At 42.9% G+C, this 26,299-nt stretch overlaps 1 protein-coding gene across 2 annotated transcripts in view; it reads right to left on the bottom strand.

Moving 5' to 3' along the window:
- LOC142585134 (uncharacterized) overlaps positions 1-7,742 on the bottom strand; it is a 211,287-nt gene extending 203,545 nt beyond the window's left edge. Inside the window, exons 1-4 of one of the 2 annotated variants that reach the window (XM_075695659.1) lie at positions 7,585-7,742; positions 4,152-5,043; positions 2,423-2,487; positions 1,997-2,124 (exon numbers count right to left, since the gene is read on the bottom strand). In XM_075695659.1, coding sequence (XP_075551774.1) covers positions 2,466-2,487; positions 4,152-5,043; positions 7,585-7,621 — 951 coding nt within the window. In that variant the 5' untranslated portion in view covers positions 7,622-7,742 and the 3' untranslated portion in view covers positions 1,997-2,124; positions 2,423-2,465. Of the gene's footprint in view, positions 1-1,996; positions 2,125-2,422; positions 2,488-4,151; positions 5,044-7,584 lie in introns of those variants that run through there. The other variant, XM_075695660.1, reaches the window with a different exon arrangement.
- Positions 7,743-26,299: the final 18,557 nt, after the last annotated feature.

Genomic DNA, 26,299 nt, shown 5'->3' on the forward strand with positions numbered 1-26,299 from the left:
TTCCTATGCCGTTATTCTTAGTATTTTTTAAATGAATGTGTACGCCAGCACTCAGACCTCGAGGTTGTTTCTGAGCAAGATAAATAAATGACTGACTGCGTGATTGATTGAATGATTATAACGAAATACTTGAAGGATGCGAAATTTCAGATAAGGGACTCTATCGAACTAAGGAAAGTTTTTGAAAAATCTAGTGGTTCCGAAACGAAGTAATAAGTAGATATGAAATGCAGAATTCACAACATGACAAATTTCTTAACTTTAGTATAATTAAGAAACCACTTTATGCAAAAAGCACATTTCTACACATTTCACAGAAGTACTGAAGACGTTAACTGGTCAAAAACAGCATTTGAACAATATTAAAATTTCGCTTATAATGTTTTTAACTCAGTATGTGACTTCGTATGACCTTTTACGAAGTAAAATCCATCCACTTTTAGCGAGTTTTGAAGCTAGCCCCATTTTTCGGATAAGGCTGTCAAACTTGCGGTAAAAATGCACTGATTTTCCAAGTACTTTTGTATGAAAACGCCTATTTGTACTACGATGTTCGAAAATAACTGCAGTACCATTGTGTTTTGTCACGCATTTTGTGCACATAAATGTCTAATATGGTATTATCATCAGTGTGTGTTTCAAGTGCACTGCCTTGCGAACTAACTCGTCAGCGTTTGTAAAATGCAACATCTGCCGTGAACAAATCAGTGTAAAAGTTAGTTAGGAAAGGTATGGTAATTTTTCGGTTCGGTATTTATTTTTCTTGTCCAAATGATGTCTACCTCTTAGAGTAGTCCCGCTCAGCGAGTAGTTTTATGCCACATGCCATACGCGTTTCTGAAAAATTCAATTACCAATAACTAAAACTGTTTATAATGAACCGAAGAGAATATTTTTTTCAAAGTTCAACCATCTCTAAATTACACAGAATTCAATTTTTGAAAAACTCTTTGCAAAAACAGGCAGAAGAGTACTAGATAATGCCAGTCTACACCAAGCCATCTGTCTATGCGTGGTGACAGAGTGGTTTTGCGCGGTTAAACGAAAGTTCGTGATACTGCCAAAGTGAGCTCACTGGTTCGAAACGAGAACTAGCCTTCTTTATTGCTTCTGAGATTTCTTTGAATATTGTTGACGAAGATATGCTGTTGCACTTATTGCCACTTGTTCAAGAAGCCTAAGGACATTATGCAGCGTTACAAAACAACCCCTGAGAAGGACACATATAAACGCATGTTAGAGGCGCTACTAACGACTACTTTATTGCAAATGCTTCATGTTACTTGAAATATAGTTTACCTAATGCAGATATTCGACAAACCTAACAGGCACAGTGCAACAGGTGTTCACCAAAACCAGCAAAACTATTTGAAAGGTTTCAAAGAATCAAAGTGAAGACCAGCTGTGCTTCGCAATTGGGACTTCGTGCCGTTAGACTGCACATTTTTTATAGGAAGTTTATGAGCGTAGGGAACGTGACGTCCTAGCTGAGCACATTCTAGGTGAGCACATTCTAGGTGATACCTTGTGTCTGATAGCATGTGTTTGTAAAGACTAATTAAGAAACATTCGCTATCAACTTTCCTATTGGGGCCTTGAGGACAGTTAATTATACAACCACATCGACTAAGTACGTGAAGGTATAAACATCTCTTCGCGCTCTGTTTTCATAGCAGAGAAGAGTCTAGATCAGCTGACAATGGCAGCAAAGTTTGTGAGACGTTTCCGAAGAATTGTAGATCAGGTGCTCGCGCAACCTGAAATTCATTGCCTGCATTGGATTGTATGCCATATGCTTACGTTTTGAATCGAAGCACCGATACCACAGTTGTAGTGGCATTGGTGCACAGCTGTAGTGTGTTAATGATCTTTGAAGTGGTCATTGGGGATCGGGCTAATCACCACAAGTTGTATATATTGCGCGAAAAGTTTGTGTAATGTAGTTATGGCTTTCTATAGTGTGACTAACAGGAGTAGTTAGGAAGACGACACTTCATTTCCGTTGAAAGATTAACTCTTTTATTCATTCTGTAGTAACTGAGATCGTACTGTTGAATTGCCCATTTTCGTCGTGTTGGAAAATTTGTTGAATTCATTTATTGTCGAAAAAACCGGAGAAACTAGCTGGAATCAGAGAGAAAACGCACATGGTTAGAATTCGTAGGTATAACTTCGAAAGAGGAAACGAAATGCGATAGATTGGTATCGTAAGAATGCCAACAATAATTACCTGAATTAAAAAGATTGGTTACAGTGTTTCCTTAGTTGAAGTGAGTTTAGCAAATTTTTTAAAACTTCACAAAGGTTGTATGGCTTAAGATTGCGGAGGCTCCTCAAAACCGAGAGAAATAGTTTAATTTTGGCAAGGTAATATTATTAAAAGGAGGCTACGAATGCAGTTGTCTATGAAACACCCACTCACGTTTTGCTTTTGTGGGATGGCCAGGAATGGTCACATTGGTTTGTTACTTCCCTGTGGGTGATTGGCTAGAAAGTAAGCAAAGAAGTAAAAGGTGTTAGTTGGCCTTGGGGAAAATATTGTTGCTCATAATTTTTATGTTAGCATAAGGAGGAGTTATTTTTTATTTACTCGCAACATGACCAAAAATAAAATGTAAGAAGCATCAAGGAGTGAAGAAAGAAATGCGGATGCGGTTATTCGAGAAAAGGTTACTGGCAGCTGTGAGAAACCTGAATTCTGCCACAGTCTAGCCATATGAATAGGAATCAAATGTTCTTTTTATTGCGTGGGCAGACAGAGGGCGCATTTAGCCCTTGACTTCCAACTTGTGTGATAACTGCAAAGAAGCTTTATCTCTTTGGTTATGTACCGAAGATTGAAAACTCTTATTCCTTTAGTTGATATCGCGAGAATATTTTATAATCTACAACATAAAAGACAACTGGGGCCTCAAACAAGCTAGTTTTCTTTCTGCTTTGCTCGTTAGGGCGGAAAAGCAAATAAACAATAATAAAATGTGACGTTAATATACCTCTAGGTGAAGTTTCTACAAAAATATGTCCAGTATTTTTGCATGAATATGTGTTGCAGTGAAAACAGTACGAAAGACGATTAATATTTATCAGTGATTACACATATAGTCGCAACAGTATTCGCGGCGGCCTTGATCACCCGAGCAGCAAGCAGCCGAACGTCATCTTCCTTTTCTCCATCTGTCGTGCAAACCTCACATCTTGCTGAAGTGTGAGCACAAAATGCGCATAAGTGCATTAATTTCGGGGCTGGCTAAGAGCCTAATGTTTAATTATGCTATAGGATTGCGGAAAATGATTCCGAATACATTAACTTGAAAACGTAATTTTAAATCGCGAGTGAATGTCTCGTGCTAAGGGAACCACGCTGCTAATAGGCGGAAGCCTGAAAGTGAATAGAAATGGCATGTGCAGAAGCATCATAGTATTACATGCGCGTGCGCGGAACGAAACGGGAGACAACAGAAGCTATTGTGTCGCTTACAAGCTACCGAATACTTGCAAACGTACACGCATGAACTGAAATTGGCGTTTTGTGAAGTTTGGCTTGAACTCAGGCGAATATGCTTGAACTCAAACATGTTGCGAGGCTATGGGCGATGCATGATACAGTATGTCATTCAATTATCTTTTTTTTTGTAAGGCGTTTGTTATACGAGTAATTTGATTGCGTAAACTAGTCGTTACGTTGCTTCACATTATGCGTCTGAACCCAGTGTAAGAAATAAGGAATAGTGCTTTATCAACTTTGTAAAATTTGTGCTCAGTATTCTGTCATTGCCCCGTGTGATTAAACAACGGTACGTTTATTTGGTGGAGCGTTAGAAGTTGTGTAGCTGGTGTTTCGGTAAAAGGTAATCTTTGGCAATATTTATGTGACTTTGGTGCGATAATGCTCAGCTTTTACAGGATGCACCTTACTGCAGTACCCATGTATGTTCCAACTAAGTAAATAGTGCGAAAGGACAAATTCACGTCTCACTAGTTGGCATAAAATGTGTTCCTTACTGTCACACATCAAAACACACGCCTATTAACGCGTCGGGAGAATGTCAAATCAGGTATTCAATAAAAGAATTCTTCGCATCAGCGTGCTGCTCACCGAAAAAACTTGATTGATCAAAAGGGATTTACAACTTTCATCCAAAAATTCTTACTTGGCGCTGCTAACACCGGCAGCTCCAGCAGCTCCTGCAGCTGAACGGCTACTTCTTGCTGCGCCCTGGCCAGCGGAAGAACCGACAGAAGAGGAAGAGGCTCCAAAGCCTCCAAAACTTTGAGGGCCCCAGGAGAAACCCTCACCAGGGTAGCCATAACCATAGCCACCAAGGCCGCCCCAGTAGCCGTTATCGCCGAAGTAGTCTCCGGGAGTACCATAGCAGTATCCACCAAGAGGAACGCCAGCGAAGCCAAAACCGTAGCCATCGCCGAAGCCAAAGCCATAAGGACCGTGTCCGTAATATACTGGGCCATACGCTGGCCATACATTGTAGCTACCAGGGTACCATGCCCCAGGTACGACTCCATTAGGTAGGAGGCCTCCGGCTGCTGCTCCAGGTCGGCCGACTGAGGTTGCAGCGCTGGGACCAGCAGATCCGGGACGGCCAGCGGGGGAAGCGCCGGCGCCAGCGGGGGATACTCCGCTCGGCCCACTAGGGAAACTGCCAGAGAAGGCACCGGGGAAACCGCTTGGGAAACCGCCGACAACACCAACAGGGAATCCGCCAGCGCCGCTGGGTCCTGCGGGTCCGCTTGGTCCACTGAAAACTGGAAAGCCTGGGTTTAGGCTTCCACCTTGTGGGCCAGCGCCGGCAAATCCAGCAGGTCCAACAGGTCCGGCAGGTCCGCCAAATCCGACAGGTCCGCCAAATCCGACAGGTCCGCCAAATCCGGCAGGTCTGTCAAATCCGCCAGGTCCGGCAGGCCCGCCAAATCCGACAGGTCCGGCAGGTCCGAGACTGCCACCAAGACTGCTGGGTCTTGACGAACCGGCGGCATCAGCCAAGTCGGTCTTCACGGCGGAACGGGGCGCAGCATACGCCAGGGAGGCTGCAATTGAGGTAAAATAGGTTTGCAGCCCAATTATGGTGGTTCTCTACATATGAGGGGGGGGGGGGGGAGTATTGCAGTTAAAAAGAGTGCTCCCTAGGAAACATACAGGCAAAATTAAAAAAAAAAAACAGCCGGAACAGAAAAGCTTGAGTCTACCGTTTTACTGTACTTTATTTCTTTTGTGCTTTTATTACGCGCAACATCATTGTTCAGTATTAAGTATTATTCCTTTTATTCTGCGCGAGGCTTTTTGTCTATCGGATGCTTATGATACGTGCTGTTAAAGTGGGCTGACTCCATGCATTGAATATGTTATTTGCTTCCTATACCCCATGAAAAAGCTATATATGTATCTGCTCGCAAGCACGTACAGGACCCGCTTCATGGACGTTCTAGATCCTTAGTAAACATTTTTGAACAAAGCACCATGGCTGCAATGAAAAGCGGTACATTAGCGCAAGCTTTTGGGCCAGTTGCTGCATGATGGTGTTTTCTGAGGCAATGTAAATTTCAATAAAGTACAGCTGAAATTCCACGTCCGTCCGTGTCTAACGCCTTTTCCTTGCGTGCGCGTTTTTTTTTTGTGTTTCGCTGGTACCCCCTTTTTTTCAAGTTCAATGAGAAGCGGGTTTGACAGATCTAGCCGCTATGGGCAGCTCAATAGAGCCTGATGTAAATGACTAAAGCGAATCTACAGTAGGCTTAATTAAGAACTTTACCACTTCACTTGCTATATACAAAAGAAATCTTCCAAGAAGGGCCGAAGAGCTGGATAGCGGAGCCATATCGAAAAGATAAACTGCCGCCTGTCGGTAACACCGACGCTAAAATTATCAATATAAGAAGTGTGACTAGACACTTATTGTGCGCATCTAATTTAGGTAATTGCATTCAACTGCATGGTATGTAGGATCTGAAGCGCTCCTGTAGAAGTGGTAAGCCTGCAATTGTGATGGAGAAGAGCAGCCAGCCAGCTGAATCGCAAACGCTACACCAAAGGGACTGACGGCGATGTTACTAGACAGCGCGCCGCCCAATGATGCCGCTCGATTACCCGTTTTAACAAATCTCCTAGTGATTGGCGGAGGTGCGGGGCAATTAATTTTGTTGCCAGCAAGTGAACAAGAGGGAGCGAAGGGAAATAATAGCTACGGGCAGCCGAGGAGCTCCTCGAAGCAGCGCTTTTTGAAGTGACAACACCTTTCGAGAGCGCTCTTTATGGAACGTTAGAGAATGTAGGCAACGTTTGTGAATAACTGATTTTAGTGAAGTTCATGGTTTCCACACTCATATATAATAGCAGCTTTAATCTTTGAGATCGGAATTTTCTAAATAACAGCTGAAACTTCACTTCAGGCATTTAATACTGAACGTCGCAAAAAGACATAAATAAGGAAGAAGAAATGAAAGCCCGTAGTTTGATGTCCGTTTGAACAATTCGAATTAGGAATATCTTTGCTTATGATTGTTCAAATTAATATGTCTGCATTTCCTTCCTAACTTATATGACATTATATAATACGGCCTACTTGTACCAAACTATCAATCCATGTATAGTAAGAAAAAGTAATATGGCTCTTAGAAGAGTTCTTCCATCTGAAACGGAGTACTGATATTACGAGTTCGATGGTATCTAGAAAGTGTTGCATGAGATAGCGCATACGTTGGGCTTTGTTCCATGCGTACACGTTCTTCCCAACATGATCTGGTTTGCTTCAGTATTTACAACTAGTGAATCCATTTTGCTCACAGTCCTCTCTTAGGATTTCGAGCAGCCCGATAAACAAGGACAAAAGTCAAGTGATGGGTTCACTAAATTGGTGTTCTGCACTTAGGTAAATGCTAACAGCCCATCAGGAATTACCATAGTACAATATGCCTATATTGCTCCACCTAATATTTCTGCTTATACAACTCTAGTTTAGCCTGCACTAAAGGAGAGACTGTATTAGCGACAGGTAAGCCTTACTTTGAGTGGCTTACTGAACATATAATTGAAAACTAAGTACGAGTGGACACGCCACCGCGCACTCCACACGCAAGGTTCTGCCCAGGGAGGCACATATATATATATATATATATATATATATATATAGATATATATATATATATATATATATATATATATATATATATATATATATATATATATATATATATATATATATATATATATATATATATATATATATATGCACACATACGGCATTCGCAGTCAATCACGGAGTTAACCTGACGATATTTTGTTAATTGTCCCTGCACAAGAACGGTTCAAATTCTCGACAGTACCATGAAATTATTGACGTCGCCGCGGCGTCGTTAGCTTGTGGACTAAAGCAGGATATTTAATAATTGCAGTTAGGCCTACATCCTATTCGCCAAAATTCATGAAGTCCTTTCCTGAAACGAAAGGGCGTAGGACTTTGAAGAAATTATCGAGGAATATAAACTACAGTTTACATTTTCAAGTCTGTCTTTGAAGCTTTTGCTTCTAAAATGCCGATTTCAAGCAAAGAAAAAGAAATTGCAGATTCTCACCAGCAGACAAGAGCGCGATGGCAACGAAGGTCTTCATGACGGCTGTTTCCTGCGGTGGCTCTGGTTAGACGACCTGCAGAAGTGCGAATTTTGGACTACAGCACTGCTTATTATATAGTTATCAGGCAACCATTGGGGCTTGGGGGTACAATGCCTTGCTAAAGTGTGTTTTTCTTTTTCTTTATAAAGTTGATCACTGTACTAAAAAAAAAATGAACCCCATTTATTTTCGCGCAGCCGCGTCATGCTGGCTCTTGGGGTGACGTAGAGGACATGCACATGCGGTAGATGTTCCAGTTTCCTGCGTTTCTTTTTCTTTTTTTTTCTTCTCTCGATAGCATGAGCATGGTGAAACCGATGTGTTCCACCGTTAGGAACACAATGTAAAGCGACTAAAGAATACGCCATATTGCTATTGTTAGTCATCGGTGGCGCAAATGTCAGGTTAAGGCACGTCTCCCAGTGTCACAGAACAATAGTTTCTGTCCGATTCCAGCTTGCTCTGCGCAGGATTTGCACAAAAAGAAATAAAAGGCGTTCTCTTCATTCATCTTTGTGTTCTATAGCCACTTTGACCTTGCGGCCAACTCAGCTACCATTTCCGCGTTCAGCTACCTTTCCCTCATTTGCGCAAAGCCTCTAACCAGGTAAAATTACTTGCCTACACATCACTTGCACGACCGAAACTAGAATATGCCTCCACAGTCTGGAATGCGCATCAAGCATATCTCATCGACGCCCTTGAAGCTGGACAAAACTGCGCCGCTCGATTCATCCACTCATCATACTCGTATGTCATCAGCGTCACATCACTGAAATACTCTTTGGGCTTTCAGTCCTCGTTTTACGTCGGCGCATCGCTTCCCTCTGTCTTTTCCACAAGTTATTTTACAGTACTAGCCTTCATCAAGCACCCTATATCACGCCCGCAGCGCATACATCATACCGGACCACCTACTCGCAGCAGGTTTCACGCCCACGTTCACGAACATCAACATATTTAGCCTCGTTTTTTCTTCGCATGGCCGCAGACTGGAACGGCCTCCCGTCTGACATTGTCGACACAACCTGCCCATCCGTATTTTTACACACGGCACCGACCATCTCCAACTACGTTGTACTTGATTTTTCCTTATATATAAGCTTGTTTTTTTATACGTGTATGTATATGTACATATGTAGGCGTTAAAGGGACACTAAAGGTTATTATTAAGTCAACGTGGACTGTTGAAATACCATCCCAGAAACCTTGAAATGCTTGTTTCGGGCGAAGAAGAGACTTATTTTAAGAGAAAATGCGTTCTGAAGCGTCCGCGTACCTCTAGCGCAGTTCAAATCACCCGCCCTCCGATCGAGGAGTATTGACGTCATGGTCTCATAGTGACGCTGCGCCGTCGGTGAGTAAAACGGCTCCCGCAGACGGCGCTATGGCTTTTCTGCACAAAACGCAAACGCGCAGCCAGAAAGAGCCAAGACGGAGCCGACAGCAGCGCGAAAGCGGAAGTATGGTGGCTAGCGGAAGGGAAAGCGCGCGGCGATAAGCTTGTCCTTTATTTTATGACGCCAGCTTCGACGCTCGTTGCAATGGACGACCCTGACAACGACACATTGGCTCGCGATGCTGGGCTCGAGCTCAGTGATTTAAGCACTGATGAACGTGACCTGCTGCTGAGGGCTTGCGCTGCCGGCGTCGTTGCGTACTACACACTAAGAAAAAAAAGAGTACCGCTTACTCTTTTCGGAGAGTCTGGACTCGCCACGTATACGACACACTTTGTGGGAGACACCCGAACTCTCTTTCGGCAGAGAGTCCCGAGACTATCTGTGCTCGATACAAGGTGGTTACGTGACTCCGCACACAATAGTCATGCACACTCTCTTGTAGTAGTCTCCTAACCTTCTCAAAAGGGTTACACGACTACTGCTGAGGGAGTCCCGTTAACTATTCTGCATGAGTCAGACGAGTCAAGATAAAGGGTCACATGACCACTGCTCAAGGATTCGGGCAACTAGTCGTGATGAGTCTGACGACTCCAGCAGTGTGTGTCAAGTTACCCTTAGTGTGTGGTGCAGGACTCTTGCAAATAGAGTAAAATAACTAATCCATGTAAGTCGTTTGACTCTCGGATGGCAGTGTCGAGCCGCTTTTCAAAATGTGTCACCAACTTTTGCTGTAAGTACACACGACTACGGCTAGTTCTCAAGATGACTACTGTGAAAAGACGACGTATAAGAACCCATAGCAAACTTGCCAAAAAGGACGTGGCAGGTTAGCAACAATAAGTTAACATTTCATCACCCTTTGTTGTCTTCTGGAAAATTCAAATGTATTAGTCAGCACAGAATCACCATGAAAGCAAGACAGTTCTCATTACTATTAAACTGGAATCAATAGCCAACCAAGCAAAACAGCCTTAAATAAACATCCAATATGTAGCCTGCAGGTGCATATGCATGACACTGCAATGCAACTCAGAACCATAATGAGACCCCAAAATATTAGGTAACTCATGTAGAAGTTCAATTAAGCACTGCACAAGTCTCTAATGTCAAAACATTTATAAGTCAAACCTATTTCACTGTTCTTCGAGACGTGTTTTTATTTAGAACTTACGATTTAACATATTAAGCAAGTAAGCTACACATAACAAATAAAAAAGGCCGCACTTATGTACAAAGGAGACCCAGATAATCAAGTGCAATAAACAATATTCCAACTTAGATTACATAATCTATGCGTTACACTATGCTTGCTGAAAACAACTGGTTGGCAATTGATAATCCAATCTAACAGTAAGAACAGCTGTCTTACCTTATGGTACTCTTGTTGGCACTTTTCCCCCACAACTTGTGAGTGTTAGTGGCAGTTGAAAATTGATCTGAAAAATACCACATTAAAAAGTTGTGCATCAATTTTATTCTGTCATACAACGTGCAACAGTGTATAAAAGCTTCACAACAGATATTACAAAAATAAATACAGCAAAATTTATACTAATTGTTTATTTATGTTGACAAACATACTTTTGCAAGACGAAGTATAATAGCTGACACAGACAATTTCACAGATTGCAATACCCACTAATACAAAACCTGCCATATTACAAACACGCTGACAAAATATGTAGCACAGGTAGCTGTATTTTGTTACGGCAAAGATTGCACATGAATAATGAGGACAAGGGAGGAAGCAGAACACATAAACAAACTATACCCAGCTGCATGCATGCAGCTGTAGCAATACACATGGTGCACCAATGTCCAAAAGAAAGAGGAAGATGTGAGGAAGGCTTCTTTTACTCATCACAAGCTATCCTGTAAGAGCAGATTATGCACTGGCTGTAATCTACCCTCAGCACACACGCAAATAAGTTACATTAGGTGCCACATTTACAAATCACTCATACAATGTTCTTGTGATTGTCCTTATTCAGATTTTTAACTTGGAAAGCATGACTGAGTAACATAAAGCCTCCCTACGGCTTGGCACATATACAGAAAGAAGTGTTTCTATAAACACTGGAAGTCATGGAAGGATGACTGACACATACCTCTTTTAATTCTTTTGTCTTTATGATTATCTACCACAGTAGTCTTTTGTAGAGTGAAACACATCCAGATAATACACTGTGGGCAACAAAGTGTGAATACCTGTTCTTGATTTCTACCTTTCTCTGGTGTCCCGCTAAGGTAAGATTGGTGCAAAAAATTGTCTTCTCAATGTATGCGTTCCCACAAAACAAAACAGGAGCAGATGATAAGCCACATTAATGGTGGGTGAAATAAAACATCTGTTCTTAACTTACCACTGCCATTCCAATCTGGTGCGATTTTCTGCTTTGTTGTGCACTCTAGCACAGGTGCTACACAGTTCACTTGGTGCCCAAAGCAACTCTCACACCATAGCAGGATGTCAATATTGTTTTTCAAATTCTAAGCGAAACTCTGGTTATGGGGGACAATTGCAAACTTAGTTTTGCTTTGTATCTTCATAATGTTGTAGAGCAAGGTAGAAAGCAACATATTTATAATTTGGGTTGCCAATGTGCATTGCATGGATATGTTTCAATGAATGATAAAACTACGTGGTAGATAAACATATGAAAAATAAGAGAATTAAGCTCGAAGTCTACCATATCAGTAACTGGGAATATTATGTGTAATTGAAATTTTGTAATTCCCATTGATGAAGAAACACTTTTGACAATATGTGCCAAGGCAACTAAGTCACTCATGCTCACAAAGGAAACAAAATAAAAACAAGCAAGATTGCAAGAAGTTCCAACTTGCAACCTAAAGTGAGACACCTCACATGACTGACTTATGTATTTACTGAGCATAAATTACATCTAGCACATAATCTGCTTGTACAAGATGACGAAAAATGAGTTACTGCTGCTTTCTCTCTGGGGAATTTGGCTCTTCTGAACACATGCACATTGTGTGGCACAGCTGCGTGGATGTAGCTGGGCACAGCTGTTATTCAGCATCAGTCTGTTTTTATGGACCTGTACTATTATCGTTGTAATTTATAATTAGCGAATAGCCTAACTATTGGGTTGATCAGCTCCATTTTAAACAAAACATACTGACAGATTTCCCTGTTTATCGCTAACAAAGAGATGGGTACATCATTTCAGATTTCAAGAAACAGCTGTGGAACAGAACAAATGCTGAAGACCGAAAATCTACAACGACCAGTACCTTTTTTATTAAATGCCATGTAATAGCTCTTTCTGCAATGAATACCATTATTATCAAAAATTGTAGCCTGAAAAAATAATTGGCAAATATTTACAAAAGCGACAGGGATTAGAACTGCACGTTAATTTCAAATGTCTTCTTAAACAAGATCACAATATTTGAAGTTTCATTAACTTCAGCAAAACGCTGACATCCCATTATTGAAGCTAGTCAGTGCTGAAGGTATTGTTAGCTTGTAGGAGTCCTCAGACTGGCAGCTCTGAAATATTTGTCACCATACTTGGTGGAACATGCTTTGCTCTTTCAGATATTACTTTGCCAAAAAGCCTTCTGTAAGCCTTGTGTGACAATTCTGTGTGGAAGAGAAATCTATTTGATCATTACTTTTTGGGTATATGTATCTCAGAACTGGTGCTAGTCCGAGTTCTTACAAAGTAGACGTTATGGAGTACTGTAATTTTAATGCCTGCCACTGCTATAAATTTCTGGTAGTGAAAATTGTCGCACTTTCATGAAGCAGCTATGTTCAATAATTAGTGGCAGTCACCGCTGAAACACTCAGTACAAAAAAAAAACATAAATACATGGAGTCAAAATATAAATGTCCAACAAGGTCACGTCTCAAGTCTACATTTCACAGAGCTGTCTTTTTTTCTGTTAGTGTGCCAATACCAATCGCACATTCACAAACATTTTAGTATTGCACTTCTGGTAAATGCAGGAAAATTCACCGTCTTTAACAGAAGCCCTTGGGAAGACAGCCCAGAATCACTTCGACAAGAGGACTTGCCTTAAGCTTTGCATCGCTATGTTGTAGGTCACTGTAGCAACGGGAACGTTTTGCTGATTGAATATTACTCGAAATATTTTTATTATTTGTACTAGAGGTTTGAAAAGAGACCCAATTGTAGAGTGCTTCATGCAGATTTCATATATTCCATTAGCTTCTGTTTAGCTGCTTCTTGAGTTATGTCCTACACAACAGCAAAATATAGTCATATTTGCAGGCACTTTCTTGTGTATTAAATTTTCACAAAAAGCAGTGTGCTGCAGTTAACTCAACTCCCTGTAGACTGCAAGGTGCCGATATCTATTCAAACAGCACGTAAAGTTACTAGAAGTATGCAAGATTAGTAGGCAGGCAGGCCTGCATACTAATCTTGCATACCTCTCATGTACTCTGAAAAAAAATTATTGAGAATACTTCAATAATTTTTTCACACAATAGCATGAGAATGAGCTTGTGCACTTATAATTGTCCTACACAAATTAAATTTCACGTACATACTCTTCAAGATAAGCAGAACACCAATATCTAATTGAAATTGCAATCTGCAAAAATTATTTAAAGTGGCCTAATATTTTTTGCATAGTTCCAGAAATTGTACAAGCTGTTTGGATAGGTATCGCCACTTTGCGGTATACAACTAGCTAAATAAGATACAGCATGAAACTATTTGTGAAACTTTTATAAACAAGTGCCCATAAAAATATATTGCCACTATGTAGGACATAACTAAAGAACACCAGCTACACAAAAACCAATGACAATTCAAATCTACATAAAACTCCCTATGAATGGCCGTACATTCAAATTTCTAGCACAAATAATTTAAAAAGTTGTTTCGAGGAGCATTTCCCCTTAAGTGGGTGTCAGTGTTTCTACCAAAGGGTTACAAAATACCTTGAGGCATACCATATGGAGTTTTATATATAGCACACACACGCATCTGCCTAAAAAGCCCCATGCCCTGCTTGCATTCCTTAGACATTTTTCTGCGTTCTGTTGTATGTCACCGTTTGCATCCCTTAACACTGACGGCGCAAACCCCAAAAAAACAGCCTATTAACACACTGAATCTTTAGGCTGTAAAGGGGTTGTATGAGAATGGGGGCAGCCAACTCTAGCATGAGAATAAAGAAATATTTGTTCTCGCATTAATGAAACCAGTCAAAATATAATCTCGCAAATGTGGAAATGAATGCACGAAGAACCTTGCCGATTGTTACATTAGTGTCCCGAACAAGATCTTTTGATGTTTATAATTCCTAGTTTAATTCACTTTCCTATATTAACTGGGCTCTGACCTAGAATACTAAGTGTAGGAGACTAACCCAGGCCTGGAAGCCAATATTTAAATCTGAAATAGACATTCATTCCCCGACCACATGGCACTGCTACGTCATCAGAAGAAGCATGCATCCATGGACATATAGTTTGTAAAATTATTTTTACATGATCTGTAGCGTTACTCTTGCACTAACAAATTCTGAAAATTAGGAAATACATCTGCTATTTAAAGCACTGTTGCAAACCCGTGTTTTTGAGAAATGCAATACTCAAAAGGTGTAATACAACCAATGTGTGCACGAAACCTATGCAGCTGCCTTTGACATTCGTCAGTGTGGCAAATAAGCACTGAGAAATGCCAAGGGTATCATAGCTTTCATGTTTCAAACCTTGGATGCGAGTACCAGTATCTTTGCAGTGAAAGGAAGTCACATTATTACCAGACTCATGAGGGGAATTTATGTTTCTCTAGTTCAATATATTCTTTCTTGTGCTCCTATATCCTTGAGTTTTTCAAAAATAACGGGTGCTTGAAATAAGTGCTCTATATTGCTCTCAAATTTATCCTGCACCAGAGCCTGTGTTATGTTACATTTCTTGAACACATTGCAGTGCTGTAGATTATCAAAGGAAGAAAAAATGCAGTAAGTTCGCATTTTAGCCTTCTGTACAACAAGAATTAAGAACCTATCAATTACATCCACAAGTACAAAAGAACTACGAAAAACGGGGCTTAATGGCAGGTATACATTAGAATAGCAGGAGCTGATGGTGAGAATTCTAAGAGAAAGGAACTATTAAAAACTAGATACTAAAGACACATATGAATTATAATAACAGAAATATTTGCAAAGAATTTGAAGAGACAAATAGAATGTCTGTTCAAATCACTCCACCCCAACACTCATCCATGGTTCGATAAGTGATCACAGTCGGTGATGCTGTTTGGATAGATGAAAGTGAGGCACAGCTGTCAAATAGGTAGCACATGTAGAGGGGTCACCAAAGGTTACACGCTGGTTGCACAGCAGGTTGCCTTGATCTCCGGACTCCCTCGACCCTGATGCGTTGAACCTGGTTATACGTCGTTTGCACGAGGCCTGGCCCGAGTGTGCGGCATGGCTTGGGTAAAATTTTGAGGCAACCTGAAAAACACAGATCCATATAATTATCCCCAAAATATTCTGTACCATAGGGCAAATCTGAAGTTTACCCTCTGCACATAGCAGATGATGAAAACAGACACAAGTCACCAGACTCAAGGTATATAAATGTGCAAAAGTGGAAATGAATGCAAAGAGCTGCTTATAGGATGGAATCCTTCATTTTGTCTTTTGTGGATCAATAATAGTATATTAACATAAAGTGTACATGACCTTCCCTATTTGTGTAGGTAGGCTATTCCATGCCAGCTGTTCCAACCTGGCACACGACCACTTGGAATTTTATTTTGAACACTGAGGGCCCTTCAATATAGAACAAATCTCAATTTCACGCAATACTTAAAGCAAAAAAAATTTTTACTGGCATAAACATTATGTCAAATTTTGTGTAACGCACCAAAGAATGCATCATAAAATGGCATAGCCAAAAATATGGTTCCTTCATTAAGAGGGCCGAATCTTTAACGACAATGAAGAGAGGCCTTACACCAAAAACTTAACTGCTTATTAGCCACGACTCAGTTTATTATGGCTGATTAAAAATGGACAAAATGGCTTATTAACTTTATTTTCATAGAAGTGACCTACAGCAAAAGCTGCAAATTTATGCAATCTATGTGTTTAGGACTTGGCCTGTGTGCAAGAATGGTATCAGAAAGGTACATTATGCAGCAGTGCAGAGAGAGGAGGATGAACTTGGAAAAGAAGTCAGTTTTGGCGTACGTTTATCGGCCTACTTACCATTGAGGCAGCCCTAGTAAATTTATGCCAAATACCATGTATGAGAGTACAATGTATTGTTTTTAAATTGGTAAAGCTTTATCAAAGTAGTTTTTGTGTTAAGCAAGAAAAAAATTGTACAAGTGGTCTCTTGTAGTTTCAAAATTTGCATCGCATTTCGCCTAATACACATAGCCTCTTGGCGGCTAAGACAAAATGCATGGACTTGAGCATCCCTGCACGGATAGCAGGGAGTCTAAACTGCTTCGAAGTTACTGCTGTTATTGCTGAGTGACTACAAGCCATTTCACTCAAAAAGACGCCGCTTAATTACAGGTATTTACCTGAATTTTTCAGTCGGCTGTCAGCCTGCTGGCATCATCACTAAGGCTGCCAACTCCCTAGTGGACATAGTCGGGACATGGTGGCGGCAGGATGCAGTAACAGAAGCCGCCAAAGGCTCCCTACTACCTAGTGGACGTAGTCAGGACAGGGTGGTGGCAGGACGCAGGGGTAGGAGCCGCCAGAGTGCACCTGCAACAAGTTTGCACAAATGTTCTTAGTCCTACCATGTCACAATTTACAATAAAAATTGAGCTGTCTGTGTAACATGGCTACCAATACAAATAAAGATAAACAGTTAGGTCCTACGACACAACTAGAAGCCCGACAAAAAGAAACAGTACTTATGTTTATGAAAATCCAAACAATGAAACAAAAATGTGTAACTGGTTTGTGCATGGAAGCTCGGTTTAAACCTGAGCTCATACCATCAAGTGACCTGCTAGTCAACTGTAAGCCTGCCACCTTAAAATGTCATTGTAAATTCTTTTACATGCATTATGTTAAGCTTCATTAATACAAGTTCAAAATCTTTTAATATAAGTAAATCACCAAGGTAATTTAATTAACGAATTCCAGTGGTCGTTAATGCAACAAAGTGCAAGCTCGGAATGAAGCTGGCCAAACTGGGCAGTGAAAAATAACAATGTGATTCTCTACATCTTGTTTTCCTGGTTTTCGCTCTAGCACTGGAATATACAAGAATTTTGACATTCCTGATATTTCACCCTGCTAATTTTTATGCCATAATGCATAATACTTCAGCAAGAGCAATGATGCTTTCTTTTAACTGTAAATAGTGATAGAACAAGAAAATTTATTGGAGCCAACGTTTTGAGAAGAAAAATCTTCTGTCGAAATATTGGCTCCAGCGATTCTTGTTCAACGGCTCTTCATCAGTTCACGTCTCTGTCTTCCTGTGTACCTCTGTACTTTCAATGTTATGTCAATAAAACTGTAACGGATCATTAGTAAATGTAGCTGATGAGGAACTTGGGCTTGTTGGTAGATAACAACAGAGTAACTGCGCAACGTAGAGATACGGACAAAGGAGGCTTGTGTGTGTTGTCTCTTCCAGCCATGTCTCCCCTTTGGGCGATTACTCTGTCTAAATGTAAAACTGTTACCCTTTGCACAATAATAGTAAAATGCATAAAGACAGGAAAGTGGACACAAAAATTACAACAAATGGCATCATATGCTAATGAGATATGCAAAAGTGCCTGCTACGATCTGTCTCCCCCATAACGTGCTGGATAAGATGGCGTCTTCTTCTGGATGTTGGCATTTCTTGAATACCTAAAGTAAAGTACATTTCAAAATTACAAAAATACACAGAACAACAGCAGTAGCAGAAGAGACAACGCATTGTTTAGTAAAAGAAAGTAAACTAATCTCTGATACACCGCAGACGAAATTTCCTTTATTAAATTAGTAGAAAAATACACCACACCTCATCTCATTCAATGCTGTGAGGGTTTCTTGGTACAAGAAAAAAAGGTATTTCTGCATGAAAACAGTAAAATAATCATAGCCTTCTACTTTTACAAAATACGCTACAGCGACTAAGCCAACTACGGCTGTATATACTTAAAATTGTTATATGCACATTGCAATAGCCAAGACAGGATAAATTTGGGTTCATATGCAGCTCACCGGGAGATACAACTTTGCAATCAACTCATTTCTGCTTGCCAAATATCTGCACTAACATAAGACTACAAATAAAAAGACCCTCTTTTTCATAAAACACCGGACTCAAAATAGAAAATCCAGTAGCAATATTACAATTTCACCACATAACACAGCCAGGTTTTGTAAGCCTAGTAGGTTTTACTATATAAATGTTGCAGCATATTCATGCTTTCAAATATTTACAACCGTGAAAATAAAGATTAAGTAAAAATAATACATTATATATAGGCTTAGATTGTGAGCTAATGTGTTTTCTACTTACAGCCAAATGCACAAAAAATTTGTTCTCTTTCAGCGCGTTTAAAGCGCTGTGTCTGTTCGCTTGTGCATGCAGCCGCTTTACCGCTCTTAAAATTTCTGTGCTGCCACATCGCCTGACACTGCCGTACAGCGTTGTAGCGCTTTTATTATTCGCGGTAATATACCTAAAGCGCTAGTAAATCTTCAGAATACACAAGCTGCCTTTTCGACTACCTGTCTTCGCCATGCGAAAGTCACACTGGCGCTAGTATTGTATCTACACTTCAAGTTACGCAGTACTTGATATTCTACGTATTTTTCGATGCGACAGGCCACTCGTCACTAAAGTCCTTAAGAACGGTGTTTCTCCTGGCAGTACAGCTTTGCAATAATTTCAGATGCTCTCCTGAGGCTTCCGTCGGTCAGTAGTATTTTCGCATACATACGCGCACGCATGCCTAAGAAACGTCTATGAACTGCCAAGAGAAACGTGGCGCAAAATGTAGCCATACCGGAAGGGCCGAGTACGCGCCGTTTGTAAACTCGGAACAAAAGCTGATATGCTTACCTGAGACGTTAAGAGAAATATGGCACAGGTCACTCCCCGCTGGTAGTCGTTCGTATGCATCTGGTCGTCTCTGTCCGTTGCGATCTCCCATATCACAATAAAAGATGCTGTGCAAACCGCAGCACTTCGGGCGCTTGTGACGGTCCGGCGAGCTGCACTTGCGCGATGTCGGAAAAGACGAAATAGGCGACACGCTGCTACTGGCGGCGGTCCCCCTCGTCGCAATCACACAGCACGGACAGAAGCTCCCACCGTTACTTGCCGCAACGCCTGGTTGCAGTCGCCCCTAACGCGGCGATTTCAGAACCACTCAACGACCGCGCGTGATGCAGCGCAACTGTAAAATGGCGTCATGCTACTGACGGCTTCGGCTTTGGATCATTTTGTGTCTGCACAACTGGGCAAAACAGTTGCGCTAGTGTCGGTTTTGTTTCCTTGCGTTGAAATAAAAACTGTTTTGCTCACTGATAATTTTACGTTACTTAAGTAATGTTCACGAATGAAACAGCCATGAATTTAACACGCGTCTTGAAATACCCGCTACGTTCACTTGGCAGAAGCAAAATTTGCTCGTCCGAGTGTGGTTGTGTTTGAAATATCTATCGCTGGGCTGTCGGAGCGTGCTCGAAGTGTGAAGACGCGGCGTAATTGTCCTTAATTTGCTTAGCTATAATCGTGCGGCTGCCCTTGATTTCTGTCGAGTGCAGTTTGCTCCGATGTAAGGTAGAACTACAAAGCCATCCATGTTACTGAATGATCTAGTGCACCTGAAGCTGCCAGAACTCCGGTATTTCCTCCACAAGTTCTTGCGACTGTGTGCCGCGATCACCAAATGGGAGCGTAGTCATTTGGCGGAGATTTAGCAACACATTTTCTAGAGCTATCGTTCACCGCTATATCACAACATGGAGAAGCAGCGGGGTTGGTCCTTAGTGAAATTTTCTATTTATTGCGAATTTTTCGATAGCAATTATATGGACACAACCGTCGAAATATATCTGTCGGTGTTGCCGTGACCTTACGCATAAAGTCAAGTGCGATAAGATCCTATCCTGCGCCGTTAGCTGTGCGCGTTAAAAGAAGTGTACGAGGGCGAGCCGAGATGTATAGTGTCTGGATGGGTGCCCCAAGTATCTATAGGTGGTCACGTGATAAAATGCGCGCAAGCCGGGGAAAGGAGGCGCTTATTTAGCACGCTTCTCCTCTGGCCGTTGCTCTAGCCCGGTCTGGCGCCACTCTCGCTCTGTCTTGGAGATAATTTCCGATGGGTGCAAAGCGGCGAGGGGAGGGGGGGGGGTGAGGGGAAGGGCGCTTTTATTGCGCCATTTCAAGTTTCGGAGGCGCTTCGAAGGATGAGGCAGCAGCAGTGTTCTGTCCGCTCTGTTCGCGCCCTTCATCACGCCGAGGCTGTGACAGCGAGTGTTCGCGGTCATTGAGTGAAATCTGTTCATGTTTGCACGTGCGCGTGTGACCCCGTGCTTGCTAATTTACGGAGTAAGCGATTGTTTACTGCAGTTTATTCAGGTGATGAAACTACGAACCTTGGTTCGTGCAGTTGTTCGTGCAGTGGTTCATGCAGCATTGGGGGGAAACTGCTACATTTTTCTTTTTAAATTTCTAGGGGGTTCAAAAGCAGTGCTGCGTTCGTGAATGTTTGTTTCTGGTCGCGGAACGCAACGCACTCCGGTAGCCCAGTGGCTTTGGTGTTGCGCTGCTGAGCTCGAGGTAACGGGAACAATCACACCCGCAGCAGTCGCGTTCCAATGGGGACAGAATGCAAAAACGCGCGTATATTGTGCATTCCGTGTGCGTTAAATAACCCGAGCTGCTGAAAATAAATCTGCAGTTTTCCATTACCGTGCGCCTCATAACAAGATCTTGATTTTGGAACCTAAATCCTCAAAATTTAACTTTACGTAGTGCAATTACATTTACAATCGACACTGTTGAGTGCGCCTATACTGAACTTGTTATCTCGTTGCTGTGCTCTCTGTAGTAGCCAATGCTATATTTTTTAGATTTACTTATGGTCAGAATCCAGTTTGACAAATCTGGGTATTCCTTAGCATAGGATGCCAGCGTGTGAGATATTAACAAACATGTTCAAGGAAAATCGATATTTAGAGTTCGATGTAATTGCAGAACATGACAAGCTTGACGAAAGAACGATACACCGCATTACAACCAGGACAGGAAACCGAGGGCCTGCCTAAAACATAAGACGTTATCCGGTATTTCTTCTCCTGCATTTTAATCTTTCTCTCGCCAGACTCATCTCGAATATCAGAGGAGTCGCGATCTTGCACGACGACTCTTCGCGTGCTATTAAGAGTCAAACGACCCACACACAAATGTTGACTCTTGTTTTGTGACTCTACCCGCGCGAAAATGGGTCTTCGTAAGAAAAAAGAGAGTCAAGTTGCCGTGACTCACTTTTTACTCTCTTTTTTCTTAGAGTGTACTACGCGGTGCCCTGCTTTGAAAGGCGCTCCACGCGACTTCATTAAGTCGGCGTTGAACTCGTAATCCTCTGGACGAAAGTGCAGCGAGCACAATATGGGATTTTTCAGCTCTTTGCCAGTGCGCTGTGGCAGAGAGAGCGTAACCTTTTATTTAAAATCAACAAGATTTGAGTCCGACGTCTTTTTAGTGGGTCTGGGCACCCGCCGCGGACGCGGTTCCGAGACCTTGTCTCGAAGCGGCTTCCTCGGCTCGCTGGACGGCCCAAAGTTGTGCTGTCAGGTCAGAGCTGAGCAGTGCGGTCATCCAGCGTGACCGGAGGTACGGCACTTAACCATTTCGAACGGAGAGGTTCACTCGTTGGCACACAGTGATAAGTAACGTTGGATTCGCCGCTGCAACTGCCCTTGGCCAAGTTCCGCGGACCGTTTGCGCATCCCACGACATCACATGGACGTGGCATTCTCGCTGCTTGTTCCAATTGCAAGTTTCGCGAGCCAGCAGAGCCAGCCCAGCACTACGCGATAACGAAACAACTGAAACTCCAAAGCGTGCATGGCGCAGAGTCGAGCGCACAGAGTCGAACGAAAACGAAACCTTTCGACCACCCATACCACTCAAGGGTAAAGTAAAAATGTTATTTTTTCTTGGAATCGAATAGAAGTAGGCAAGTAGCATTTTCTTCCGTCTTATAATCTAATTAAATGATCTTTTTAATACGAGTAGTTGAGTACTAGTGACATAAATTATGATGAGGAGTGCTTTCGTCATCGGGCTATAGTACCGGAACGTCGCTGGGGGGACTCAAATCGTGTTATGCATTTACCTCAATTTCTCGCTTACTAAAGCTCTGTTCACGATAGTATTGATGCCTTAGACGTTCTAGAGCATTGCTTTATTACTTTAACTTGACTTTCTGGTAACCTTTAGTGTCCCTTTAATACGTGTGTATACATGTGTGCATATTGTCACGTGGTAGTGACGGTAAAGAACACAGTGGAAATACTGTGAAAGAGAAAACTAGCTTTTATTGGGCGAACCTGTTCCCACAAAGACAAGCTACACTTAAAGCACAGCGACAGCGGCGAACACAGTCGGCGATCGTCGAAAATCTGATCAGCGGGTCAAGCGTGTCGGCTTTTATAGATCAGTCGTCGAATGCTCCAGAGTAACATCTCGGATCCGCGTGTCTTCCACAAAGTTCTACACTATTCGCGTCGAGCATACATGCAATCAGATTACACAAGTTTTATTTATTTATTTATTTGTTTATTTATTTATTTATTTCAACATACTGTCAGCCCCATGGGGGTTATTACAGGAGTGGGTAAATAATTTTGACACTTATGTACATTTGCAATCCTGGCTTAAGAAAAGACAGGATAGGCGGGAACACATACAGAGACGCAAATAATATCAATAAGTAAAAGAGAGGACTGCTTCCTCGGCAAGCTCAACAAATTTGGACAACGTTGTTCGCGCGGTAACACACGGGTTCAGTTCATTCTCTTCTCGCACAGCTTGTGGGAAGTAGGAAAACAAAAACGTGTTATTATTGCAAGAGAACTTACTATGCGGGTGCATCTGTCGAGTGGATTTAAGGTTTACAAAGTCCGAGTAGTCTAGATTAAAGGAGTTGTGGAGTAACATACACAAAAACTTCAAACGCTGTAGTTTCGCTCGGCTTGCTAGAGTGTGAAGGCCAGCGCATTGTGATAGCTAGTTGGTGAGTCGGTACGCTTATAGCGGTTATAAAGAAAACGGACGGCTTTCCTTTGAATCATTTCGAGTGTGTGGATGTTATTTTTCGTGTGCGGAAACCAGACTATATTCGCATATTCAACATCGGCCGAATAAGTGTGACATGGGCAAGGTATTTAGTTGCAAATGAAAATTGACACAAGACTCTCTTGAGAAAGAACAGTTTCTGCATTGCTTTCCTGGTTACCTGTTGGACATGCGCAGCCCACGTCAAGTTACAAGAAATGATGAGTCCTAAGTAACGATGCTCGGGAACACTTGGGATGATGGCATCATTAATGAAATAGGGATAATCTAACTTTTGTTTTTCTGTGTAACCCTCATTGAAACCGTTTTTTCTGAATTGATGGACATCTGCCAGTCCTTGCACCATTGACCAATTTGACGTAATGAGTTATTGAGTTTAATTTGGTCATCAATGTTCTTGGTCATCATGTTCTAGTCATCAATGTTGTCTTTCCCCGCAAAGTTGCGCGGAAAGACAGCCGATGGAACCATTGATAACATTCCAGAAACTTCTTTTACATGCAGATGCGTCCTGCGCTGTGCGATAACATTTGTTAGGTGGTGAGGAGTGGCCCGGTAAAGATAAAGAAGTACACGTGTCATTACCCGCCTCTTAAATAGCATCGTCCCGATGCTACAAATATAAGAGAGCGGAACACAAAAGGACACTTAATAAACAAAAGTGACAAAACAACGAAAAGAAACAAAGTCCAAAGGTCAGTTACGCGAAGTACCAAAGTTCATTAACGCTGGTAGTACGGCTTGAGTCGCATAACGTGGACTATTTCAGGTCGTGAGCGGCGCTGCTGTGATAGCGAAATGCCGTCTGGCACGACCTCATAGTCCAGTGCGCGAATACGTCGGATGATCTTGTACCGTCCGAAATAGCGACGCAAAAGCTTCTCGCTCAGTCCTCGTCGGCGTATAGGGGTCCAAACCCAAACACGGTCACCGGGCTGGTACTCGACGAAGCGTCGCCGGAGGTTGTAGTATCGGCTGTCGGTATGCTGCTGGTTCTTGATCCGTAGGCGGGCGAGCTGTCGGGCTTCTTCGGCACGCTGGAGATAGGTCGCGACGTCAAGAGTATCTTCGTCGGTGACGTGCGGCCGCAAGGCGTCGAGCGTCGTCGTCGGGTTCCTGCCGTAAGCCAGTTTAAACGGCGTGATCTGTGTTGTTTCTTGCACCGCCGTGTTGTAAGCGAACGTTACGTACGGCAGGACGGCATCCCAGGTCTTGTGCTCGACGTTGACGTACATTGCTAGCATGTCGGCGAGGGTCTTGTTCAGGCGCTCCGTGAGACCATTCGTCTACGGGTGGTAGGCAGTTGCCCTCCTGTGGCTTGTATAGCTGTACTGCAGAATGGCTTGGGTTAGCTCTGCTGTAAACGCTGTTCCTCTGTCGGTGATGCGGACTTCTGGGGCACCATGTCGCAACAGAATGTTCTCGATGAAAAATTTTGCCACTTCGGCTGCGCTGCCTTTCGGTGGAGCTTTAGTTTCAGCGAAGCGGGTGAGATAGTCCGTCGCCACGACGATCCACTTATTTCCAGATGTTGACGCCGAAAATGGTCCCAACAAATCCATCCCGATCTGCTGAAATGGTCTAATACTGCTGGCCTTGTCGGTGGTGTCTTGCGTCGCAGACAGTCTCGGTATGTCTTGACATAACGGGCGACGTCGGTGGTCAGACGCGGCCAGTAATACCTTTCCTGTATCCTCGACAGCATTCGGGAAAATCCGAGGTGCCCAACGGTTGGATCGTCATGTAGGGCGTACAGTACTTCTGGACGCAGCGCTGACGGAACAACAAGAAGGTAGCTGGCGCGGACTGGTCAGAAGTTCTTCACGAGCAGGGTGTTTTGTAATGTGAACGAAGACAATCCGCGCTTAATTCTGCCCTAGGCACTACGTCGGTGTTCTCTTCCAAATACTCGACGAGGCCTTTTAGCTCCGGGTCTGCTCATTGCTGTTTAGTGAGGCCTTCTGCGCTCATTATTCCGAGGAAGGCATCGTCATCCTCGTCGTCTTCCGGCGGGGGATCGATGGCGGCACGTGATAGGCAGTCCGCGTCTGAGTGTTCTCGTCCGGACTTGTAGATTACCGTGACGTCATATTCTTGCAGTCTGAGGCTTCACCTTGCCAGCCGTCCTGAAGGGTCCTTTAAGTTAGCTAGCCAACACAACGCGTGATGGTCGCTGACGACTTTGAATGGCCTGCCATATAGGTAAGGGCGGAATTTTGCTGTAGCCCAAATGATGGCGAGGCATTCCTTTCAGTCGTAGGATAATTGCCTTCCGCTTTTGATAGCGACCGGCTAGCATATCGCCCGTTCAAGTCCGTCTTTCCTCTGGACTAGGACCGCACCGAGGACTAAGTTACTGGCGTCAGTGTGGATTGCGGTATCGGCGTCTTCGTCGAAATGTGCAAGTACCGGCGGTGACTGCATGCGTCGTTTTAGTTCTTGAAATGCGTCGGCCTGCGGCGTTTGCCACTTGAACTCGACATCAGATTTGGTTAGATGCGTTAGCGGCTCAGCGATGCATGAAAAGTCCTTGACAAAGCGCCTGTAGTAGGCACACATACCAAGGAATCTACGCACTGCCTTCTTGTCGATGGGCTGCGGGAACTTTGCGATGGCAGCTGTTTTCTGTGGGTCAGGGCGTACTCCGGATTTGCTGATGACGTGGCCTAGAAAAAAAAGCTCATCCTAAGCGAAGCCGCACTTTTCTGGCTTCAGAGTGAGCCCTGATGATTTGATGGCCTCTAGTACTGTCGCAAGCCGCCTAAGGTGATCGTCGAAATTTCCGGCGAAGACGACGACGTCATCCAAGTAGACAAGACAGGTCTGCCACTTCATTCGTGCTAACACCGTGTCCATGACGCGCTGGAACGTTGCAGGCGCCGAGCACAGTCCGAATGGCATAACCTTGAACTCGTAGAGGCCATCTGGCGTGATGAAGGCAGTCTTTTCGTGATCTCTCTCGTC

Source organism: Dermacentor variabilis, chromosome 6 (genome assembly GCF_050947875.1).
Source record: "Dermacentor variabilis isolate Ectoservices chromosome 6, ASM5094787v1, whole genome shotgun sequence".
NCBI lineage: Eukaryota > Metazoa > Arthropoda > Arachnida > Ixodida > Ixodidae > Dermacentor > Dermacentor variabilis.